At 43.2% G+C, this 21553-nt stretch overlaps 1 protein-coding gene across 1 annotated transcript in view; it reads left to right on the forward strand.

The window, feature by feature from the left end:
• LOC126282345 (insulin-like growth factor-binding protein complex acid labile subunit) overlaps positions 1-21553 on the forward strand; it is a 403838-nt gene that overhangs the window by 213521 nt on the left and 168764 nt on the right. The window contains exon 2 of the mRNA XM_049982002.1: positions 6513-6624. Within this exon, the coding sequence (XP_049837959.1) occupies positions 6523-6624 (102 nt within the window). The 5' untranslated portion in view covers positions 6513-6522. The remainder of the gene's footprint in view (positions 1-6512; positions 6625-21553) is intronic.

Genomic DNA, 21553 nt, shown 5'->3' on the forward strand with positions numbered 1-21553 from the left:
TGCGCTGTCTGTGGCTCATGATACTGCGCCTGGTCACGATCAAATCCGGTACAGCATGCTGCGGCACCTGTTGCTGCCATCCAAGGAAGTTCTCCTGAACTGTTTCAACATGATATGGTTATCCGGCACGTACCCTGACTCGTGGAGGGAGGCGATTTTGATTCCCCTCCTCAAACCAGGGAAGGACCGAACGCATCCCAGTAGTTATCGGAGTATTGCCTTGACGAGCTGTGTTGGGAAGACGTTGGAACGCATGGTCAACCGCCGCCTGGTTTGGCTGCTCGAGACCAGGCAGCTCCTTAGCCCTTCTCAGTGTGGCTTTCGGGGATGTCGTTCCACTATAGACAACTTGACCCTGCTTGAGGCCGCCATCCAGCAGGCCTTTCTACGTAACCAGCATTGTCTAGGGGTCTTCTTTGATATTAATAAGGCGTATGACACAACTTGGCGCCGCCTTATCCTCAATCAATTCCATGAGTGGGGCTTTCGTGGCCGTCTCCCCATCTTCATTCGGTCCTTTCTTTCTCACCGCCTCTTTCGGTATCGGGTTGGTAATGTGCTATCGGATTTGTACGTGCAGGAGAATGGTGTTCCTCAGGGCAGCGTTTTAAGTGTCACCCTCTTTGCCGTCGCTATTAACAGTATCACGTCCACTATCCGGAGTCCTGCCAATGTTCTTTGTTTGTGGACGATTTTGCTGTTTTCTGTTCTTCCTCCAGTCTTGTCACTGCTAGTCGGCAGTTACAGCTTATGATAAAGCGCTTAGAGGCATGGACTGCAAAGACGGATTTTACCTTTTCTGCAGACAAATCTGTGTGTGTTCATTTTAATCGTTCTCGGCGTCTTTTTTACCTCCCCTGAATTGCGTCTAAGGGACACCGTTCTTCCTTTTAGAGACACTGTGAGGTTCCTGGGCCTCACTTTTGATTCCAAGTTGTCGTGGTTGCCTCACCTTAAAGACCTCAAAGTGCGGGCCCTGAAGGCACTGAATATTTTGAAGTGTTTGAGCCATCGGTCCTGGGGAGCAGATCGGGCGCGTCTGCTGCAGTTTTATAGGGCTTTCGTCCGATCGCGTCTTGACTATGCTTGCACCGTGTATGGGTCAGCAAGGCCTTCGTATCTGAAGATCCTTGACGCAGTACACCATGAGGGTATCAGGCTGGCCACTGGTGCCTTCCGTACCAGTCCCATCCCCAGCCTGTGTGCTGAGGCAGGGGAACCGCCGCTCGCCATCCGGCGGAAACTCCTCATGGTGCGACGGGCGTGTCATTTCCTTACCTGTCCTACCTCCCCTGCGTACCCTACCGTTGCCCGACCGCCTGTGGAACGTCTCTTTTCCACTCGTCCCAGAGCAACGAGACCATTTGGGATTCATCTACATACATGATTACTCTGCAATTCATATTTAAGTGCTTGGCAGAGGGTTCATCGAACCACAATTATTCTGTCTCTCTACCGTTCCACTCCCGAACAGCGCTCAGGAAAAATGAACACCTAAACCTTATTGTTCGAGCTCTGATTTCTTTGTTTTATTTTGATGATCATTCCTACCTATGTAGGTTGGGCTCAACAAAATATTTTTGCATTCAGAAGAGAAAGTTGGTGACTGAAATTTCGTAAATAGATCTCGCCGCGACAAAAAAGTCTTTGCTTTAATGACTTCCATCCCAACTCGAGTATCATATCTGCCACTCTCTCTCCCCTATTACGTGATAATACAAAACGAGCTGCCCTTTTTTGCACCCTTTCGATGTCCTCCGTCAATCCCACCTGGTAAGGATCTCACACCGCACAGCAACATTCTAACAGAGGACGAACGAGTGTAGTGTAAGCTGTCTCTTTAGTTGACTTGTTGCATCTTCTAAGTGTCCTGCCAGTGAAACACAACCTTTGGCTCGCCCTCCCCACAATATTTTCTATGTGGTCTTTCCAACTGAAGTTGTTCGTAATTTTAACACCCAAGTACTTAGTTGAATTGACAGCTTTGAGAATTGTACTATTTATCGAGTAATCGAATTCCAACGGGTTTCTTTTGGAACACCTGACACTTTTCGTTATTTAGCGTCAACTGCCACCTGCCACACTATACAGCAATCTTTTCTAAATCGCTTTGCAACTGATACTGGTCTTCGGATGACCTTACTAGACGGTAAATTACAACATCATCTGCGAACAACCTAAGAGAACTGTTCAGATTGTCACCCAGGTCATTTATATAGATCAGGAACAGCAGAGGTCCCAGGACGCTTCCCTGGGGAACGCCTGATTCACTTCAATTTTACTCGACGAGTTGCTGTCTTATTACTACGAACTGCGACCTTCCTGACAAGAAATCACGAATCCAGTCACACAACTGAGATGATACCCCATCAATGAAGCTCATGCAATTTTTCTAGGGAAAGGGATGCTAAAGAAACAGACGTTATAGAGATCAGAGTTTTCATTGGTTTACAATATATGTGTGAATCTCTGAGACATTCCAGAAAGAATGTATGGAAATTGTGGAATAACTCATGTTTGCACAGAGACTGGTGGTGGTGGTGGTTCGTGTTTAACGTCCCGTCGACAACGAGGTGATTAGAGACAGAGCGCAAGCTCGAGTTAGGGAAGGATTGGGAAGGAAAGTGGCCGTGCCCTTTCAAAGGAACCATCCCGGCATTTGCCTGAAATGATTTAGGGAAATCACGGAAAACCTAAATGAGGATGGCTGGAGACGGGATTGAACGTCGTCCTCCCAAATGCGAGTCCAGTGTGCTAACCACTGCGCCACCTCGCTCGGTTGCACAGAGGTTGACATGTTGGCTGGTATCAGAAACGTACTGCAGGTATTTACGAACTATTTGTAAAAACATGTTCACTTATTGTTTACCTTACCACATGTGTGTACTAAGTGTATTATACATAGATTTAAACAAAATACTTCCAAAATCATTCTTTATGGCATAAAAATCACAGTTGCTAGTAATTTTCTTAAACTATCCCACGACCGATTGAGAAGCTTAATGCTTCATCCTCAGGTGCCACCACATATTCATGAAAACATAAATGTGGCACATGAAGAAAAAGCTTTAAGCTTCGAAACCAGTCATTGATTAAATTAAGAAGACTGCTAGCAACTGAAGCAGACTTTTAGTCTATAAATATGTTTCTCAGTTGTGGATGTTCAACTGAGCAAATATTTTCGTGCCAAGCATTTGCTTGAGTCCCTTGGTGTGGAGCGTGTGGCCCCCCAACGACAAGGTTTTACTCGCCTGCCTCCTTGGTTGCTCCAGAGGGCCAGCATCTTTCTAGACTTGTCGGAGAACTGGAGGAACTGCACTCCAGCGTTTGTTTTTACCTCCTTATTTTACGATATTTTAAACCAGCATCCGGACCATGTACCTGTATTCACAGATGGCTCTAAACAGGGGGACTCTGTTGGTTGTGCTGTTGTTTTCCCTGATCGAGTCGTCAAGTTACGGCTTCCTGCGGCGTTTACCATCCTCGATGCCGAATTGTTTGCAATCTTGCGGGCATTGGAGCAGATGAGATGTGCTCCCAGTCTTAAGTTCCTCGTCTGTTCTGACTCCCTGAGTGCCCTTCAGACCATGCAACATTTGTACCCAGCTGATACGGTCGTCCAGAACATCCATGATGCCCTACTCCACCTGCAAGGACAGGGGAAGGAGGTTTCTTTCTGCTGGGTGCCCGGGCACGTGGGTATTAGGGGAAACGAACTGGCGGATGTGGCTGCCAAAGATGCGTGTTCCCTCCTTCACGTTGTTGAATGTGCCGTCCCCCTCCATGCTGTAACCTCCCTTTTGCGTTTTCGTGTTATGCATCAATGGGAAGAGGAGTGGCTGGCAGTTTCTGACAATAAGCTGCGTCTGGTAAAGGCCACTACGCGACCATGGCGTACGTCCTGCCAGTCATACAGGCGGGATGAGGTTCTCCTCACTCGCCTCCGCATTGGGCACAGTCCCTTAACGCATGGTTTTCTACTCCGGCGGGAGGACCCCCCAATCTGCAGTGCTTGTGGCGTCCAGATTACTGTCCGCCACATTTTACTTGACTGTCTTTTATTCTCTGACCAGAGGGCGGTGGTTTCTTTGCTACCGGATTTGCCCTCTATTTTGCAAGACGACGCAGCGACTGTGGTTAAGGTCTTACGGCTTTGTGTCCTGTCCAATCTGTTGCCTCGGATTTTAGGGAGAGGGTTTTAATGTGCTACTGGGTGACTGGCTCACCCAGGTTTTAGGTAAGAGGTCCGTCAGTCACGATTACCTCCTTGTTTCCCTTCGGTTTCTGTTCTCTTTTCCTTGTGTTTCCTTTCCTTTTTTAGTGTGTTTCTTCTCCTCTTGTTTTGCCTCTGTATGTGAGCATGTGGAACTGCGTCAGGCCTGTGTCTTTTAGCCGTTCTCCTTGTTCGGTGTCCGTCTTCGTCCCTTCACCGCATGTGTTCCTGTTTCTATGCGTTCGGGCGCTGATGACCACGCTGTTTAGCGCCCGTAAACCTCACATACACACACACACATACACACACACACACACACACACACACACACACACACACACACACAACATACTTTGTATCGTTCTTCGAATTACTGTATCTTTTGCATTTGTGAGCCTGTGGGTATAATTCCCTAAAAACATAACCTGTTTACGTCAGTATTTGTAATAGTAGCACCAGGATCAGAATGCATAACTGCAGAATTAATGAAAAATGAGGGGACAGAAATTGGTGGAAGTAGTTCAAAAAGTGATAACTAAATTATGGAACTCAGAGATGATACCTGAAGAGCGGCAGGAGTCGATTTTTAAGAAGGGTGACAAAATGGATTGTAGTAATTATAGAGGGATATCGCTATTACCAGTATGTTCGAAAATTTTCTCGAATATTCTGCTAAGCAGGCTTACACCATATGCAGATGAAATTGTAGGGGATTACCAAGCTGGCTTTCGTAGGATCAGATCAACTATAGGCTAAATATTCACCCTGCGTCAAATTTTGGAAAAGAAATGGGAATACAATAAACCAGTTCATAATCTTTTCATAGATTTTACAAAAGCTTATGATTCAGTATTGCAATCAAAATTGTACAGAATTCTTTTGGAACTTGGAATACCAAAGAAGTATGTTACATTTATAGAAGCGAGTTTGAAAAACACAAAAAGTAGAGAACGCGTGGGGAAATTTGAGTCAGAAGAACTTGTAATAAGGAAAGGACTTAAGCAGGGAGATGCCCTGTCTCCGCTACTTTTTAATTTCGTCCCAGTATATATTGTACGAATGGCAGCAGATAATTCAGAGGGTGTGGAGTTAAGTGGAAATATTAAGATATTAGAGTATGCAGATGATCTAAACATTATTAGCGATAGGAAAGAATCTGTAACAGCAAATGCAAATGCGTTAATCAAGCTAGTGAAGATGTAGGTCTAAGGATAAGTGAAGACAAAACTAAATACCTGGTTACTACTAGAATGCCAACAGCAGTAGACCAGGAAATGTTAAGCGTTGGAGACATGCAGTTTGAAAAAGTGAACACATTTAAGTAGCTAGGCGTGGACATCACTTCGAGAAATGGGATTGGATCCGAACTAAAGAAGAGTTTTCGGGAGGGAAATGTGTGCTACTTCTCACTGAATAGATTACTTTCATCACGGATATTGTCTAGGAATTTAAAGATAAGAATATACAAAACTATTATTCTACCAGTTATGCTGTATGGGTGTGAGACTTGGTCTCTCACTGATCAAAGTGAAAAGCCGTTTCGAGTATTTGAAAACAAAATTTTGAGGAAGATTTTCGGTGCAAAAAGGGATGACATTAGCGGAGAGTAGCGAAAACTGCATAACGAAGAGGTTCACGAAATCTATTCAAGCCCTGACTTAATCAGTATTATTAAATCACGTAGGGTGCGATGGGTGGGTCACGTAGTTCGAATGGATGAGGGCAGGGCAGCGCGCAGAGTACTGATAGGGCACCTAGAGGGAAAATGTCCTGTGGGGAGACCAAGGTGTAGGTGGGAGGACAATGTGAAGGCTGATTTGAGAAGGCTAGGTATTGAAGGTGAATGGAAGGAAATAGCCCAAGACAGGTACAGATGGCGAAAATACGTTGCTGCGGTAATGGACTCTCGAGAGTCTTGGTATGACAAGTGAGTATGTGTGTAAAAACATAACCTGTTTACGGCAATATTCGTAGTGGTAGCTGTCGGTGAATAAACTCGAAATGGCTCTGAGTACTATGCGACTTAACTTCTCAGGTCATAAGTCGCCTAGAACTTAGAACTACTTAAACCTAATTAACCTAAGGACATCGCACACAGCCATGCCCGAGGCAGGATTCGAACCTGCGGCCGTAGCGGTCGCTCGGCTCCAGACTGTAGCGCGCAGAACCGCACGGCCACTCCGGCCGGCAAGTAAACTCGAATTACAGATTTGTGCCGTACCTGTCCCTACATGGCTAAAAACGTACACTATTACATGATGACCAGAAGCGATACGCCTGTGATTGCGTTGTGTTGCAGATGCTGTGTCATGCGGCGGGCGCGGCTGCTGTTGGCGGCGGCGGTGGCGGTCGCGGGGGCGTGGCTGGCGGCCGCGTGTCCCCCGGAGTGCATCTGCCTTTCGCAGACACAGGTAGGCAGCCGGCGTGCGACTGCCCCTCCAGTTCCGAAATTCTGAAGCAGGGGGTCACCTGAACTTGCTTTTACACTCAAGGGGATATCTAGTTCATTTTGTCCAATGTTTTACCTGCAGTTTGGAGCGAATGACCATTAACAGAACTCTCCCTCACAAAATGGGCAGTAGCGTCCTCCTATATATACCGCTGTAACTCTTGTATTAGTTTGACGGTTTTTCATTAGTCCCTGACTAAAATCAGTCTCACTTTTCGCCAGGGCAATTGTGTCCTACCGTTGATTTAAATTGTCCTGATTTATGTAAGAAAATTTGTTCCGTCTTAGAGTTTGTCTATACATAAACCGCATACTGCATACAAAACTTTATTTTTCTAGGAAAATTGGACGTATCCAAAATGAGAGTATTTTACCAAGTAGGAATAATAATAATCTGAATTTTTACCTACAGCCTCATAAGTAATTGTCTTTATCATAACGAGACATCTGAGCTACGTTACAAGTAGCTAACGAGCAACCAATATAGAAACTGCTAGTTAATATTTTTATATTGTGCTTCACTATATGTTGCAAACCATCCATCGTCAGTAGGACCTCGTCACATTCACTGCACATTCAGCTGGAAACAAAAATTAAGTTCTCCCTGTTGATATAGGGACTTCCTAAGCGATACGCAGCATTTCCTTGGTGATGATACAGAGCTTCGCTAATTATTGAGAAAGGTACATGTATCTAATCGAAATAAGGAACCTGATGTTCGATCGACTGAGTCTAAGGTTATTGGCGAAGATTTGAAATTTCTAATTAACCGATGGTCTGTTGACAATGATAAAATAAGTAGACATTCACAGTCATGCTTATTTCCCTCAGGCTGTTGTATTCACCATTCTCCATGTCCCTCAGAAGCTGTATCATTATCATAGGATTCCCCAATGTGCCTTAACATATTGACACTCCTAACTGTTATGTAACCGCTCTCTGAGACCCTCCTACAAGCCATTGCTTAGAGTTGTGGTATGCATGAACATGGTTTCTAAGACTACTGTCCACGAAGGAATTCTCTCTTGCTGTCCGTCAGGTATTGTTCGAAGAAACTGAGTTATTTCACTGACAATATTAACCTCCAATTATAAAGTTGTCATCTAGTGACATGTGCTCAAATACGCATGTAAGCCATCATGCTCACAACCCCACTCTAAGGTAACTGTTGTCGCATTAAAGTAAAAGCGAAAATTAAGAGCGGCATACGTCGAGGGACTGACTGTGGTTAAAAAAGTGCCGATAGAAAGTGAATGGAATGCGTCTCAGTCTGCCAAACAGACTGGATCATTACCTGACTTTGTTCAAATGTGTTTGAATTCTTAAGGGACCAAACTGCTGAGGTCATCGGTCCCTAGACTTACACACTACATAAACTAACTGATTCTAAGAACAACACACACACCCATGCCCAAGGGAGGATTCGAACCTCCGGCAGGAGGAGCCGCGCTGTCCGTGACATGGCGCCTCAAACCGCACGGCCACTCCGCGCGGCACATAACTTTGTCGTGACTATTTTAGTCACAGCTTTGATCAAAGTAACTTGATTACGCTTCTTCGACACGTGCATACAAAGTTATATGCCTAAGGCGCCGAATATTCTGTCATCTTCTGCCTTTTGAATGGAAAATAACTCTGGTTGCTCCAACCTTCAGGAAAGGTGTCGGAATGTACTGTGAGAAAAGAGAAATGAGATTGATAATGTTGAACTATTGACATACTGTAAAAATACCGAATAATATGGGACATAATTTTGGAGTAGGTGAGAGACTTTAGAAAAAGACACTTTTGTATGGATGACCTTTTCATTATAAGACAGGTATTAGGTATAAGATTTTAGATACATGAAGAGACACACATTTGGTTATTGGATGATTCGTACGCTTTCAGCAATGTTGATAGATGAATTAATATAAATAAGTGACAGTAAAATAATATCACGCCTTCATTATGCATACAGAAGTCAGACAATTTAATAGCAAAAACTGGCTTGGGAGTCAACACTGCGCAGTGTTTCAAATACCTTGACTAAACCAATAGAGAATCGAAAGTGAAATGATAACGTTCGAAATTTTAATGATAAATTCTTTGCAAATAATTTCATTTCATCCTCCTCTACCAGTCATATACTTACGTCAGAACCACATGCAGTAACACAATGAATGGACTACATATAGTAATACAAACATATAACCTGAAACTATACACACTTTTTAAGATGAATGTCGTGTATTTTGTACGATATCTTAAAAATGAACCTATTAACTGTTTGGCAGTAAGGCAGAACCAGGATTGTGGTGCCAGGTGCTATCGGTAGAGTTGTGGATTCGTAAAGCAAATGCTGCTAGATGAACTGCAGCCATTAAAGTAATGTAATTATATGATTATTGAATAAATATTTGAACAAGTGATTATTTTGATGTATATGGAGCGACATATATTAATAATTATTTTCATTGCCTACATTATGGTAATAATGTGGCATTATATTAATATACACAATCAGAATACCAGTTGAAAAAAATTCTGCGAAACAATATAGAAAATGCATTGCAAATGGTTGTGCTATTTTTAAATATACAAAGAAGTTGCAGTTAGACACATCACTAGTAATTCACCAAAGTACACATGCATTGTGATGATATATGACACTGGTGATTGATGATGTGTAAATATTTCATGATTAAAACTAACATTGTGTGGAAATTTCCGGTAAATTATCTCTATCAGGGCACAATAACAAAGTTACTGCTTAGTGTAACAACCATTTACTTGAAATTCAAGTCTGAAATCTGTGCAGTTGGATAGACGCTTTCTAGAAAGCCAATTTCACAATTTATTCCATAAATACTAAGTGAGCAGTATCAGTGGTAAACAATAATGGTTTATCTGTTAGCTTAATCATATGCAGAACAAGGATAAGTTTACTAAAGCAAACTGAGTAGCATAATACACTATCAATTGAAGTCATTTCTTGCGAGTGTTACTTATGGTGCTACAGTTGAAGTTAGCATTTACTAACGTTACCAGTAAGTATATTTCAAGCAGTGTGATTGATTACAAAAGTCGAAAAATAAATTTTTGAATTTCATTGTTTACTGCAAGATAATGAATGAGGTACATCAGGATTAGAAGCTGCTAGGTTGAAGAGTGGAAGTGATTCGAAGTTATGGGGCTGTACACCTTTCGTATGAGAATACACAAGAGATTAACAAAAGAATCATATAAAAACATTTGGCAAAAAGTGATAAAGTTAACTATGCAAAGCTGTTCACAGCTATAATAGAACACGATAAAAATATTTTAGTGACATACGAGGATAAACCAAAATTTAAGTCAGAATGAACACTACATCTGATATTCCGGAATAGCATTACAACAGTAAAGGCTTCACAAGTAAATACAAAATAACTAGAACCGATTCTTAAATAATTAAGATACGCAGTGAAAGACTATGATCAAAAACAGAACGGACAATACCACAGAAACAGAGTTAATTACTCTTGGTACATTCAGATAATTAAATTCGCAATGAAGGGAGAAAAATTTTATAATTATCGACCAATAGTAAAGTTGCGAGAACAGCAAAACTAATAACATTAAGCCATAGCATGTAGATTCCATAAAGATCGAGCAGTAGGCAGACATGTTGAAGACCTCTCAGAGGGACATAATATGAGGGTCGTCCAGAAAGTAGATTACGTTTTCGACTGGAGCAACAACTGATAGGGGAAGCGCTGCCGTGTTGTTGTCTGAGCCCGTGTTCTTTCAGTCTTGTGTTTGGGGTTTGGGTTGTTTGAGGGAGGAGACCAGACAGCGAAGTCATCAGTCTCATCGGATTAGGGAAGGATGGGGAAGGGGAAGGTAGTCAGCCGTGCTCTTTCGAAGGAACCATTCCGGCATTTGCCTGGAGCGATTTAGGGAAATCACGGAAAACCTAAATCAGGATCGCCGGACGCATTATTGAACCGTCGTCCCCCAGAATGCGAGCCCAGTGTGCTAACCAATGCGCCATCTCGTTCGGTCTCGTTCCTTCTGCATCCAGACGGGTCAGTATGGGTTACGTGTCGTAACCGTTATGTGAAAATAAATGCATGTCGCAACTGAAAATTCTGTGAGTCAGTGAAAAGATTTTTGTCTGCAGGAGTCCGTAAAGCGATTGAAATTTATTGGATACTGCGTGAAGTGCACGGAAGAAACGCAACCACTGAAGGTTACGTATGGCAATGGTTCCGAACTAATGATCATGATGAAGAACGATATGGTCGACCAAGCATTGTGACTGATAAACTGGTCGCAAAAGACGATGACAAGGTTTCAGAAATGGCGATGTTCTCGATTAATTTTCAACAAATTTCAGGAAGTTTGTCGCATCAAATCGCTGTAAAGCAATTAGGCTCTCATAAATTTTGTGTAAGATGGGTACCACAAATCTTTTTGGAAAACCACAAAAACCAGGGTATGGCTTCATGCATTCTTACGAAAAAGATGGTGCCTCATTACTTGATATAATCGTAACTGGAGGAGAGCCTTGGGTCAAACACGTGGACTGCGAGATCAAATTGGAGCCATAGTGTGAGGGCACACCAATTCCTCCAAAACACAATGAAAACGCTTGCAGTTTTTGTCTACAAGAAATATTATTAGCGATTGTTTTTGTAGGATAGGAAACGTGTGCTTCTTGTCGACCTTATTCAGCAGCGCACAAAAATAAACTAAGCGAAGCATTGTCAAATTCTGGAAAACTTAAGGAGGGCAAATTATAAAAAGCGTAGAGGAAAGTTAAACTCAAAAATTTCTTCTCGCACGAAAACGCTCGATCGCACACGCAGAACTGCACTCGAGCAGTAGTCGATGCTTTCTAATGGGACGTGTTCCCTCATCTTCCGTACAGTCCGGATCTTGCACGCAATATCTTCGGTCTGTTTCTTATGACGAAGGCCTGGCTCGCAAGGCAGTACATTGATGACGACGCAGAACTGCGGGAGGGCCTAACTGGTTGACGTCACAGGCGGCAGAATATTGTGCTAATGGAATGTCAAATCTTCTTCGCCGCTATGACAAAAGCGTAAATTTGTGTAGAAACTGTGCTGAGAAGCAGTGTTTAATAACAGAAGATAATATGAAACTTTCTCGCAGATTGAACCTGTGTGCCGAACCGAGACTCGAACTCTCGACCTTTGATTTTTGCAGTCAACTGCTCTACCAACCGAGATACCCAAACATGGCTTCCGAGTTGTCCTCACAGAAGTGATAGTCCTTCAGTTTTCGCAAGGGAACTTCTGTGAATTTTAGAAGGTAGGAGATGGGGAACTGGTGAAAGTAAAGCTGAGTCGTAGTTGGGTAGGTCTTTTGGTGGTGCACTTGCTACCGAAGATTCCGAGTTCGAATCTCGGTCCAGCATACAGTTTTATTTTGGCAGGAAGTTTCATATCAGCTCACATCCCGTAGCAAGTGAAAATTTCGTTCAGAAAAGGTAGAATCTACTTTCTGGATACCCCTCCTATAACGTTAATGATTATTGGGTGTATGGGCAGAAACAGTCCTCATATATTAGAAAATGAGTGTTAGAAAGTATGTATACATGTTCCACATCTCCTCCTGAACCACTGGCCCAGTTTCAACCAAGCTTAATACACATATCACTTACTGTCTGGAAGCGAATGCTCTGGTGGTAAGAACCCCCTACCTATGGTGTGGGTTTTGGAGTGGAAATGCAATGAAACTCATGACACGCAAATAATTTATTCATTTATTTGAAAATGAGAGCGCATAATTACTTGAAACAAATTTTATGCACTATTTCATACCTTTAGGAAACTTTTTCCCTCTGACAACCACCACAAAAGGATAAAAGGAAAAAAAGTTTATCACTTACTGTATTTTCGCTGTTCTTGCAGTAAAACGCCGCATGAAGCATGGTGTTTTAATTTATTGTTCCTTATTATTAACTATATTCGTGACATATTTTGCAGACGGTATTCACGTTTGACACTGGATCTACCAATAATACCTATATCCACGGACGATTCTTAGATTCATTTCAGAAGGTACGACGCCATAAACATTGTGACGCGTGAAAAACTGCTGCATCATGCATGACTTTTAAAGTTATTACTTCTTTACTATAATGAACATTCGCAACATACTCTCCAGACAGTATCCACATATAATATTGGATGTACCTGGAAAATAATAACATTATATGACACACAGTACAGGAAATATCATGTCATAAACATTGAGATGATGAAAGTGAAACCTCAGGGGGAAATTCGCTACAGATACAAGTGAAACATACGTCTAAAATATGTTAAATATGTGTCAAACGCATTGGACATGTGCTTATTAGGGCAAAGTCATGGATATTTAAATCGATTTTGATACACATATTAGTTATGATGTAGAAAATGATACCATGGGGTTGAGAATCACCAACCTCCTGTTGGGATGTGGCTGATAACATGGAGAGATAAGGGGGGGAAGAGGAGATGGGCAAGCAGAGAGGTGGAACGGGCTGATGGACAGAGAGGGGGGGGGGGGGGGGAAGGAGAGTATCGACAAAGGAGGTAGACAAGCAGACAGGAGGAATGGGCTGATGGATAGAGGGGAGAGAGAGAAGAAGACAGAGGGGGAAGAGCAAATGGGCAGAGGGAGAGGAGAGCAGCTGATGGACAGAGCGAGAAGTTGGAGAAAATGGGCAAAGTGAGGGGCAAACGCTGCCACTCGCTTGCTGGTTTCATGTGGCACTGAGGCAGGCTCTGTACTTGATAACAGCGCCCTCCCGGCAACTAGAGCAACAACCTCAGTCTTAGTGCCACCTGTTGAGTGAGTTCGATCTATAACAGTGCCATGTGCTGGTAAATCACAGCACAAATATTATAAAATCCAGACTATCTGCTTATAGTTTTAAAAATTACTGATTCCACAATTGCTTTCTCTGTTATGTTAATTATAGACGACTAAGTAAAAATATTCAAGAAGTAGGTTTCTTTATATACATAGCGCATTAATAGAAGTTAATAACTTTTCATTACAGGATATATTAAAGCAAGGAAACAGTAAGCATCATGAAATCTACAGACCTTGTCGTGGTACAACCCAAAAAGGAACTGACAGTCTTCATAGGATCATCAATACAGTTGGAGGTGTCGGATCAGTTCCAGGAGGACGCTAATATAAATTCTCTTCTAGTCACTCTGACTTACAAGTACAACGAAAAACCATCCAAAGCTGCAAATTTTTCCCTTTGTTTATTATTTACCCGATTACTAGTTACCCGCCAGGACCCATTTTCAAATCATCATAAGAGATATCCCAAATGGTGTTTCCAAAAATACAGTAATCATGTTAAGAATATACAGTATATACATATTACGAAGTGCAAATCAACAGTTACAGCGCATACAGTTACCTATATACGCTGAAACTATTCGTTTTTGTTTTCAGCGATACTGATTAACGTTGCTAACCTGCAGTTATTGCAGCATTCTAAAAGTTCATAAATCCACACATGTTTACCGTCGTTTACATAAATGGCTTAGGACGAATGTCTGTACGGTTCCATTGAAATGAACACGTCTGCTTTCCTTCCCTATTCGAACTTTCACTCTGTGTGTTATGACTTCTTCATCAATGGAATCTTAAATGCAAATCTTCAGTCCTTCGTAAGATGATCGTTACTATGAAGCAAACTCGTACTCATAACCAAAACCATTCATTCAACAAGTTAAGAAGTTTAATGTTTCAAACCCCTCGATCCCCTACCAGATAATGAGCTTCGTCCTGACATGTACCCTTCCTACCAACTCTAATTTCTTGCTGCCTCATTCTCAGTTCACCCTCTCCTCAGCAGCTTTCCCCTCCCACTTCCCTTTCATGTGCTGCCCTTCAGTGTCTCTGAACTGCCTTGTCGTCCCTCTTCATTTCCTGCCCCATCAGTCCCCTGCATTTGGTGCACCAGCTGATGCCCCTACTCTTTTCATCCCGCCCACTCCCCTGCTGCAACTTGCTCTCCCCTCCTTTTCCATCCTTTCAGGCCTCTCCCTCGGCAGGTACCACCTGCATTCCTCATCGTATGTGCCCCAAGTGGTTTGACGTGTATCGTTCTGGAGTGTTTTTAATACTGTGACCAACTTTTAACCTGTGTGTGTGACTTCAGTGTCTCTTTTTGTGTTCTACGAAACGCCAACTATGTTTTTTAACTTTGGGTCGTCTCTTTAATTGTCCCTCATGCAGTATTCTTGTAAGGGATTCCTAGACATTGTTAGAACTTAGCCTTAGATATATGATGAAGAGGAATTTTGTTTTATCGTGATTTCATTCCCCTGAGCCATATGGACATGGGAGGACTGTCAGTGGCACAATCTGCCGCTCTTCAGTCGAGAGACACGACAGCTAATACAAGAAGGGAATATACATTTAAGGCGATAAAAAAGGGGAACACAAAACAAAATAAGGGGAGATAATGGAGGTAATAATGCACTAATGGAGGTAATAATACACTAACATACACTACCTTAGGTAGGGGGTTCTTATCACCAGAGCATTCGCTTCCAGACAGTAAGTGATATGTGTATTAAGCTTGGTTGAAATGTTAGTGTATTATTACCTCCATTAGTGTATTATTACCTCCATTATCTCCCCTTACTTTGTTTTATGTTCCCCTTTTTTATCGCCTTACATGTAAATTCTCTTCTTGTATTAGCTGTCGTGTCACTCGCCTGAAGAGCGGCAGATTGTGCCACTGACAGTCCTCCCACGTCCATATGGTTCAGGGGAATGAAATCACGATAAAAAAATTCCTCTTCACCATATATCTAAGGCTAAGTTCTAACATTGTCTACGAATCCCTTACAAGAATACTGCATTATATAGGCAAGAAAATTAGAGTAAAGGACGGAAATCAACAAATTTATGCTGCCTGTATCTCAGTGAGTAACCAGTATTTATTAACGAGAAGGAGAAAATAAGTATCAAGAATGCTGAAATAAAATTTAAAATCAAGTTTTAGGTGCAGAGAAAGAAGGAAGGAAAGGAACATGAGGGGTGAACATAGAGTGGAAGCCGACGTGGGACGAACGCACAAGAAAAAAGGAAAAGGAGTAAGTCAGATATGAACGGCTGTTCATTAAATGAATCCCTACTTTTTTTCTCAGAAAATATTTATTTTCATGACCATATCAGTCAACCTTTCCTTTACTTGATCTATTTTTCTAGATAGTTTCCATCACGATTATCTTCCCTGTTGATAGAAGCTCTTGTTTTGTGCTCATAGCTGTATTTTCACTGTTGTTTACTCTTTCTTCCCACTTGGAGAAACCTTAAGTGAACCAAGTGGACGGGATTCTGAAGGTACCCGTTCTGAGCTGCAAGGTGGGTGTGCAGTAATAAAAAACCCAATCTGGCGTTCTGAGACTTGTGTGTTGGCCTGTACTTTCGTTTGGAGCAAGACTCCTTACGCGTTCTTCTCGGTATGGATAGGTCACAATAGACTATTTGATTTGTTTGCAGTCTTTACATATGCTTCCAACTAATTGTTGCCCATTTTGCTAATACAACCACGAGATTGTCTTAATCACTATCGCTAAAGCTTGTCATAATGACTTGGCCGGCAAAGGGAGATACCTCAATTCCTTCTGTTTCCGCTGATGAGAGAATGTGTCGCTCCAATGACTTTTATTTTAGTTTCCAGCCCATATACGTAATCACCTGTAACTGTGTCAAAAGGTCTCTCCAGTTGGTTCAAATTGCTCCAACGGTTCAGGTAAAAAGGCTTTTCTTTTAATATTTTAGTTGTTGTGAGGATTCGTGCAACCCGTCTTAAGCTCCTCCTTGAACATCCAAAGGTTTCACTTACTGCATACTCACTTACAATTCTTACAGGTGGCTATAGAGCCAATGCTATAATTGTGGCATGTCGCTTTGCACGGATAATGATATCCCTGCAATTCAACATTTTGTGTCCAATGGTTGGGATAGGACGTCCCGAACGTGGTTGATCATGACGCTCAGTTTGTGCACTTTCTAACGCATTAACTCTCTTTACCCGTCATAAAACAGTAGTCCTATTAAATGTCTCATTACATATTCTGCACACAAATGTTTATGGTTGTTTGCAATTGTTTCTGTTTCCACAACCAAGATTACAGTTAAAGTGCATTACTTAAAATAGCAGTGGTCAAGAATTATGTACGTGAACCATGCCCTGACATGAATGCCATAGAACTCAGCCTCTCCGCAGATTTCTCCCGCCACCTCGACTCACTGTATGAAGTTGAGAAGGGAGAAACTGTGAAGCCGATGCATTGAAATAGCAATGCAGTCGCACTGCATACGACTTGCTTTTATATTTCACATGTCTCAACAACACAGGTTCCAAAAAACACAAATTTTCAGTGTTATTCAATTATATTATGCGTGTTGATGACGTAACGTAATATCTATTTTGTACAAACTGTCGACACACGCACTCAGGTTCCCGCATTATTGTAACTTACTGAATTTTGTAATCGGAAAAGGCTCTTCGACATACTTATCTTGATCGAAACGTAGTAGAGTTTTTGCATTCTCAGAATAGAGAAGGGGCATCTCTACCTATTTAGAACTATATAGACGTCCTGACAGTCTCAAAGTAAAATGATTTGTCTTTAAAACGGAAATTGCGTTCCGGATAATGAGTTACAGCTGCATATGCACAGGGCTGTTTTCAACTGAAACGGCAAAAGATCTCAATGACGTAAGAATGCCAGTGTCCTCAAAATATTTGGAAAACCGTTCATGTAATTTTCATGGCCACAATTAATTCTACAAACCTCGCGTTTTGTTTAGTGAGATTGCTGTACCGTGTTTGTCAGAATATATCCCTTCTACAATGCGATTTTGTTTTTAAATGCATCCCCATCGAATCTGAAATACGTTCTTACCTTGCAGTGCTATACTGTGGGCAGTGTTCAATCAAGTCCACTTAAAATGTGAGGTTTGTAATCCCTTCTGGATACTCTAATTTTCGTTCCTGCACTCTTTTTTCTGTCATAAATTCAACAATAGCGGGTTTTAAATCAAAAAGTCGTTCCTCGCTTGCCGCGTAACTTAACCGATGAATATTGCTGCAATATATAGAATCTCCATTATCTTAGTTCAGTTCGAAACTTCCTGGCAGATTAATACTGTGTTCCGGACCGAGGCTCAAACTCGGGACATTTGCCTTTCGCGGCCAAGTGCTCTACCATCTGAGCTACCCAAGCACGACTCACGACCTGTCCTCACAATTTTACTTCCGCCAGTACCTCTGCGAATTTCTGTGAAGTTTGGAAGGTAGGAGGAGAGGTTTTAATCTGTCAGAAAGTTTCAAATCAGCGCACACTCCGCTGCAAAGTGAAAATTTCATTCTGGTTCCTTCAGTTCCATTGAAAACTATTTCAGCTAACAGTGAAATAATGCTTCTTGATGTACAGAACAAACGATTGCGTCTGCCGACCATTGCAGTTTTATGCTATCTCACTATCAACTGAATCTTTACATACTTTCTACGTGGTATTTAAATGTGGTTTCATAGCAGATTTGCAGTATCCATCGCTTATGTGACTGCATAACACGTATTGAGATTTCTTATCCCTCTCTTCTGTTAATCCCATTCAGTTTTAGTGGCTTGTGCCAATAGATAGGCAGAATGCCTCTTTCTTTGAAAACAACCACTGGATCTGTGAACGTCATCCACACTACTAGCAAATAGTGAAGGGTAAACAGTGCTGACACCAAGCTTTTGCCGGACTGGAAAGAGTTCTCCCGAACGAAATTTGTCACACCGTAATACTAAATGAAATGTCGCACTGTGCTGGGTACTTCCGAGAAGACAGAGCAAAGCCGAGATGGGATGAGCCTCGGCCCGCACACCCCGCTTGTGGATTCAAATGGTTCAAATGCCTCTGAGCAGTATGGGACTTAACTATGGTCATCAGTCCCCTAGAACGTAGACCTACTTAAACCTAACTAACCTAAGGACATCACACAACACCCAGTCATCACGAAGCAGAGAAAATCCCTGACCCCGCCGGGATTCGAACCCGGGAACCCGGGCGTGGGAAGCGCGAACGCTACCGCACGACCACGAGCTACAGACCGCTCGTGGATTGTTGGGCACACTGCGGCAGGCTCTGGTTTATAATGAGGGCGCTGGGTAGATGGCATTTTGATGGCTCGCTACGGCTCTGAAATCTGTCAGAATTGATCGAAACTCCCCGTACGTGAAGGAGGAACAGCAAATTTGAGGCCCATAGACTCTAGTAAAAATAATTGTTGCATTATTTATTGAACGACCCTTCTCTTTTGCCCTTGATGGACAATTGTGCGTTTACGTTCTTTTCTGCTTTATATGCTTGTGATTAAAGCTAAAAAAGTTCAGGCCAGGACTGCACAATCGTGGTTGGAGGTCTTTGACGTTTGCAAGGAAACTGGAAATTTGGGGTAAGATCTGATGTTATTGGTCCCTAAGCTTACACTCTACTTAATCTAATTGAAACTAACTTACGCTAAGGACAACACAAACACCGATGCCCGAGAGAGCACTCGAACCTCCAACGGGAAGAGCCGCGCGGACTGTGACAAGGCGACCATGACCGAGCGGCTACCTCGCGCGGTTGACGTTTGCAAGGCCTTTTAGTTCCACGATTCATCACTGGATGGCACTAGCAATCAGTAAAAGTGTAGTTGAGTTACGATGGTGGCCAGGAGGGGTACGTTCGGCTGTTTTTGTTTATTATGACGATATAAGTGTGGTATAGATCGTTATCATGGAATAAGTCTATTTTAAATAGATCGTCTTATATGAATATCTCATAAATTGTTTATTTCAAATTTATTGAGGTATAAACTGAGACATTAGCACACGTATAATTGTGCATGTTTGGTTCAAATGGTTCAAATGGCTCTGAGCGCTATGGGACTTAACTTATGATGTCATCAGTTCCCTAGAACTTAGAACTACTTAAACCTAACAAAGGTCAACACACACATTCATGACCGAGGCAGGATTCGAACCTGCGACCATAGCGGTCGCGCAGTCCCAAACTGAAGCGCCTAGAACCGCTCGGTCACCCTGGCCGGTGTGTATGTTTGGCCTAACATCAGATGTTTATGACAATAAATGTTGACGAAGTGTTAATGTCCACATTGTATCTATCATGTCTGTCAGCTAGTTAGTTTTACTTGATTATGTGTTTTTGTTTTGTGACTACACTCCTGGAAATGGAAAAAAGAACACATTGACACCGGTGTGTCAGACCCACCATACTTGCTCCGGACACTGCGAAAGGGCTGTACAAGCAATGATCACACGCACGGCACAGCGGACACACCAGGAACCGCGGTGTTGGCCGTCGAATGGCGCTAGCTGCGCAGCATTTGTGCACCGCCGCCGTCAGTGTCAGCCAGTTTGCCGTGGCATACGGAGCTCCATCGTAGTCTTTAACACTGGTAGCATGCCGCGACAGCGTGGACGTGAACCGTATGTGCAGTTGACGGACTTTGAGCGAGGGCGTATAGTGGGCATGCGGGAGGCCTGGTGGACGTACCGCCGAATTGCTCAACACGTGGGGCGTGAGGTCTCCACAGTACATCGATGTTGTCGCCAGTGGTCGGCGGAAGGTGCACGTGCCCGTCGACCTGGGACCGGACCGCAGCGACGCACGGATGCACGCCAAGACCGTAGGATCCTACACAGTGCCGTAGGGGACCGCACCGCCAATTCCCAGCAAATTAGGGACACTGTTGCTCCTGGGGTATCGGCGAGGACCATTCGCCACCGTCTCCATGAAGCTGGGCAAAGGTCCCGCACACCGTTAGCCGTCTTCCGCTCACGCCCCAACATCGTGCAGCCCGCCTCCAGTGGTGTCGCGACAGGCGTGAATGGAGGGACGAATGGAGACGTGTCGTTTTCAGCGACGAGAGTCGCTTCTGCCTTGGTGCCAATGATGGTCGTATGCGTGTTTGGCGCCGTGCAGGTGAGCGCCACAATCAGGACTCCATACGGCCGAGGCACACAGGGCCAACACCCGGCATCATGGTGTGGGGAGCGATCTCCTACACTGGCCATACACCTCTGGTGATCGTCGAGGGGACACTGAATAGTGCACGGTACATCCAAACCGTCATCGAACCCATCGTTCTACCATTCCTAGACCGGCAAGGGAACTTGCTGTTCCAACAGGACAATGCACGTCCGCATGCATCCCGTGCCACCCAACGTGCTCTAGAAGGTGTAAATCAACTACCCTGGCCAGCAAGATCTCCGGATCTGTCCCCCATTGAGCATGTTTGGGACTGGATGCAGCGTCGTCTCACTAGGCCTGCACGTCCAGCACGAACGCTGGTCCAACTGAAGCGCCAGGTGGAAATGGCATGGCAAGCCGTTCCACAGGACTACATCCAGCATCTCTACGATCGTCTCCATGGGAGAATAGCAGCCTGCAATGCTGCGAAAGGTGGATATACACTGTACTAGTGCCGACATTGTGCATGCTCTGTTGCCTGTGTCTATGTGCCTGTGGTTCTGTCAGTGTGATAATGTGATGTATCTGACCCCAGGAATGTGTCAATAAAGTTTCCCGTTCCTGGGACAATGAATTCACGGTGTTCTTATTTCAATTTCCAGGAGTGTAGTTTTTTAATATCGCCCAGTCTATTATTTATCACTAATCCAAAAAAAAAATTAAATTTCTGGTGCAATATCACCATCTCTCACAGATTCTGTGGACCCTACTTTGCAAAACCTGCCAGATACAAATGATTTAAGCAATGATGATAATACCCCTAATTCAACTTGGCTCCCAAATGCAAAGACAATTGCTGGAAACTCTTGAAAAAGTTTGTCTCTCTCGCCATCCTGAGGTGAT

The sequence above is a fragment of the Schistocerca gregaria genome, chromosome 7 (assembly GCF_023897955.1).
Source record: "Schistocerca gregaria isolate iqSchGreg1 chromosome 7, iqSchGreg1.2, whole genome shotgun sequence".
NCBI classification, from domain to species: Eukaryota; Metazoa; Arthropoda; class Insecta; order Orthoptera; family Acrididae; genus Schistocerca; species Schistocerca gregaria.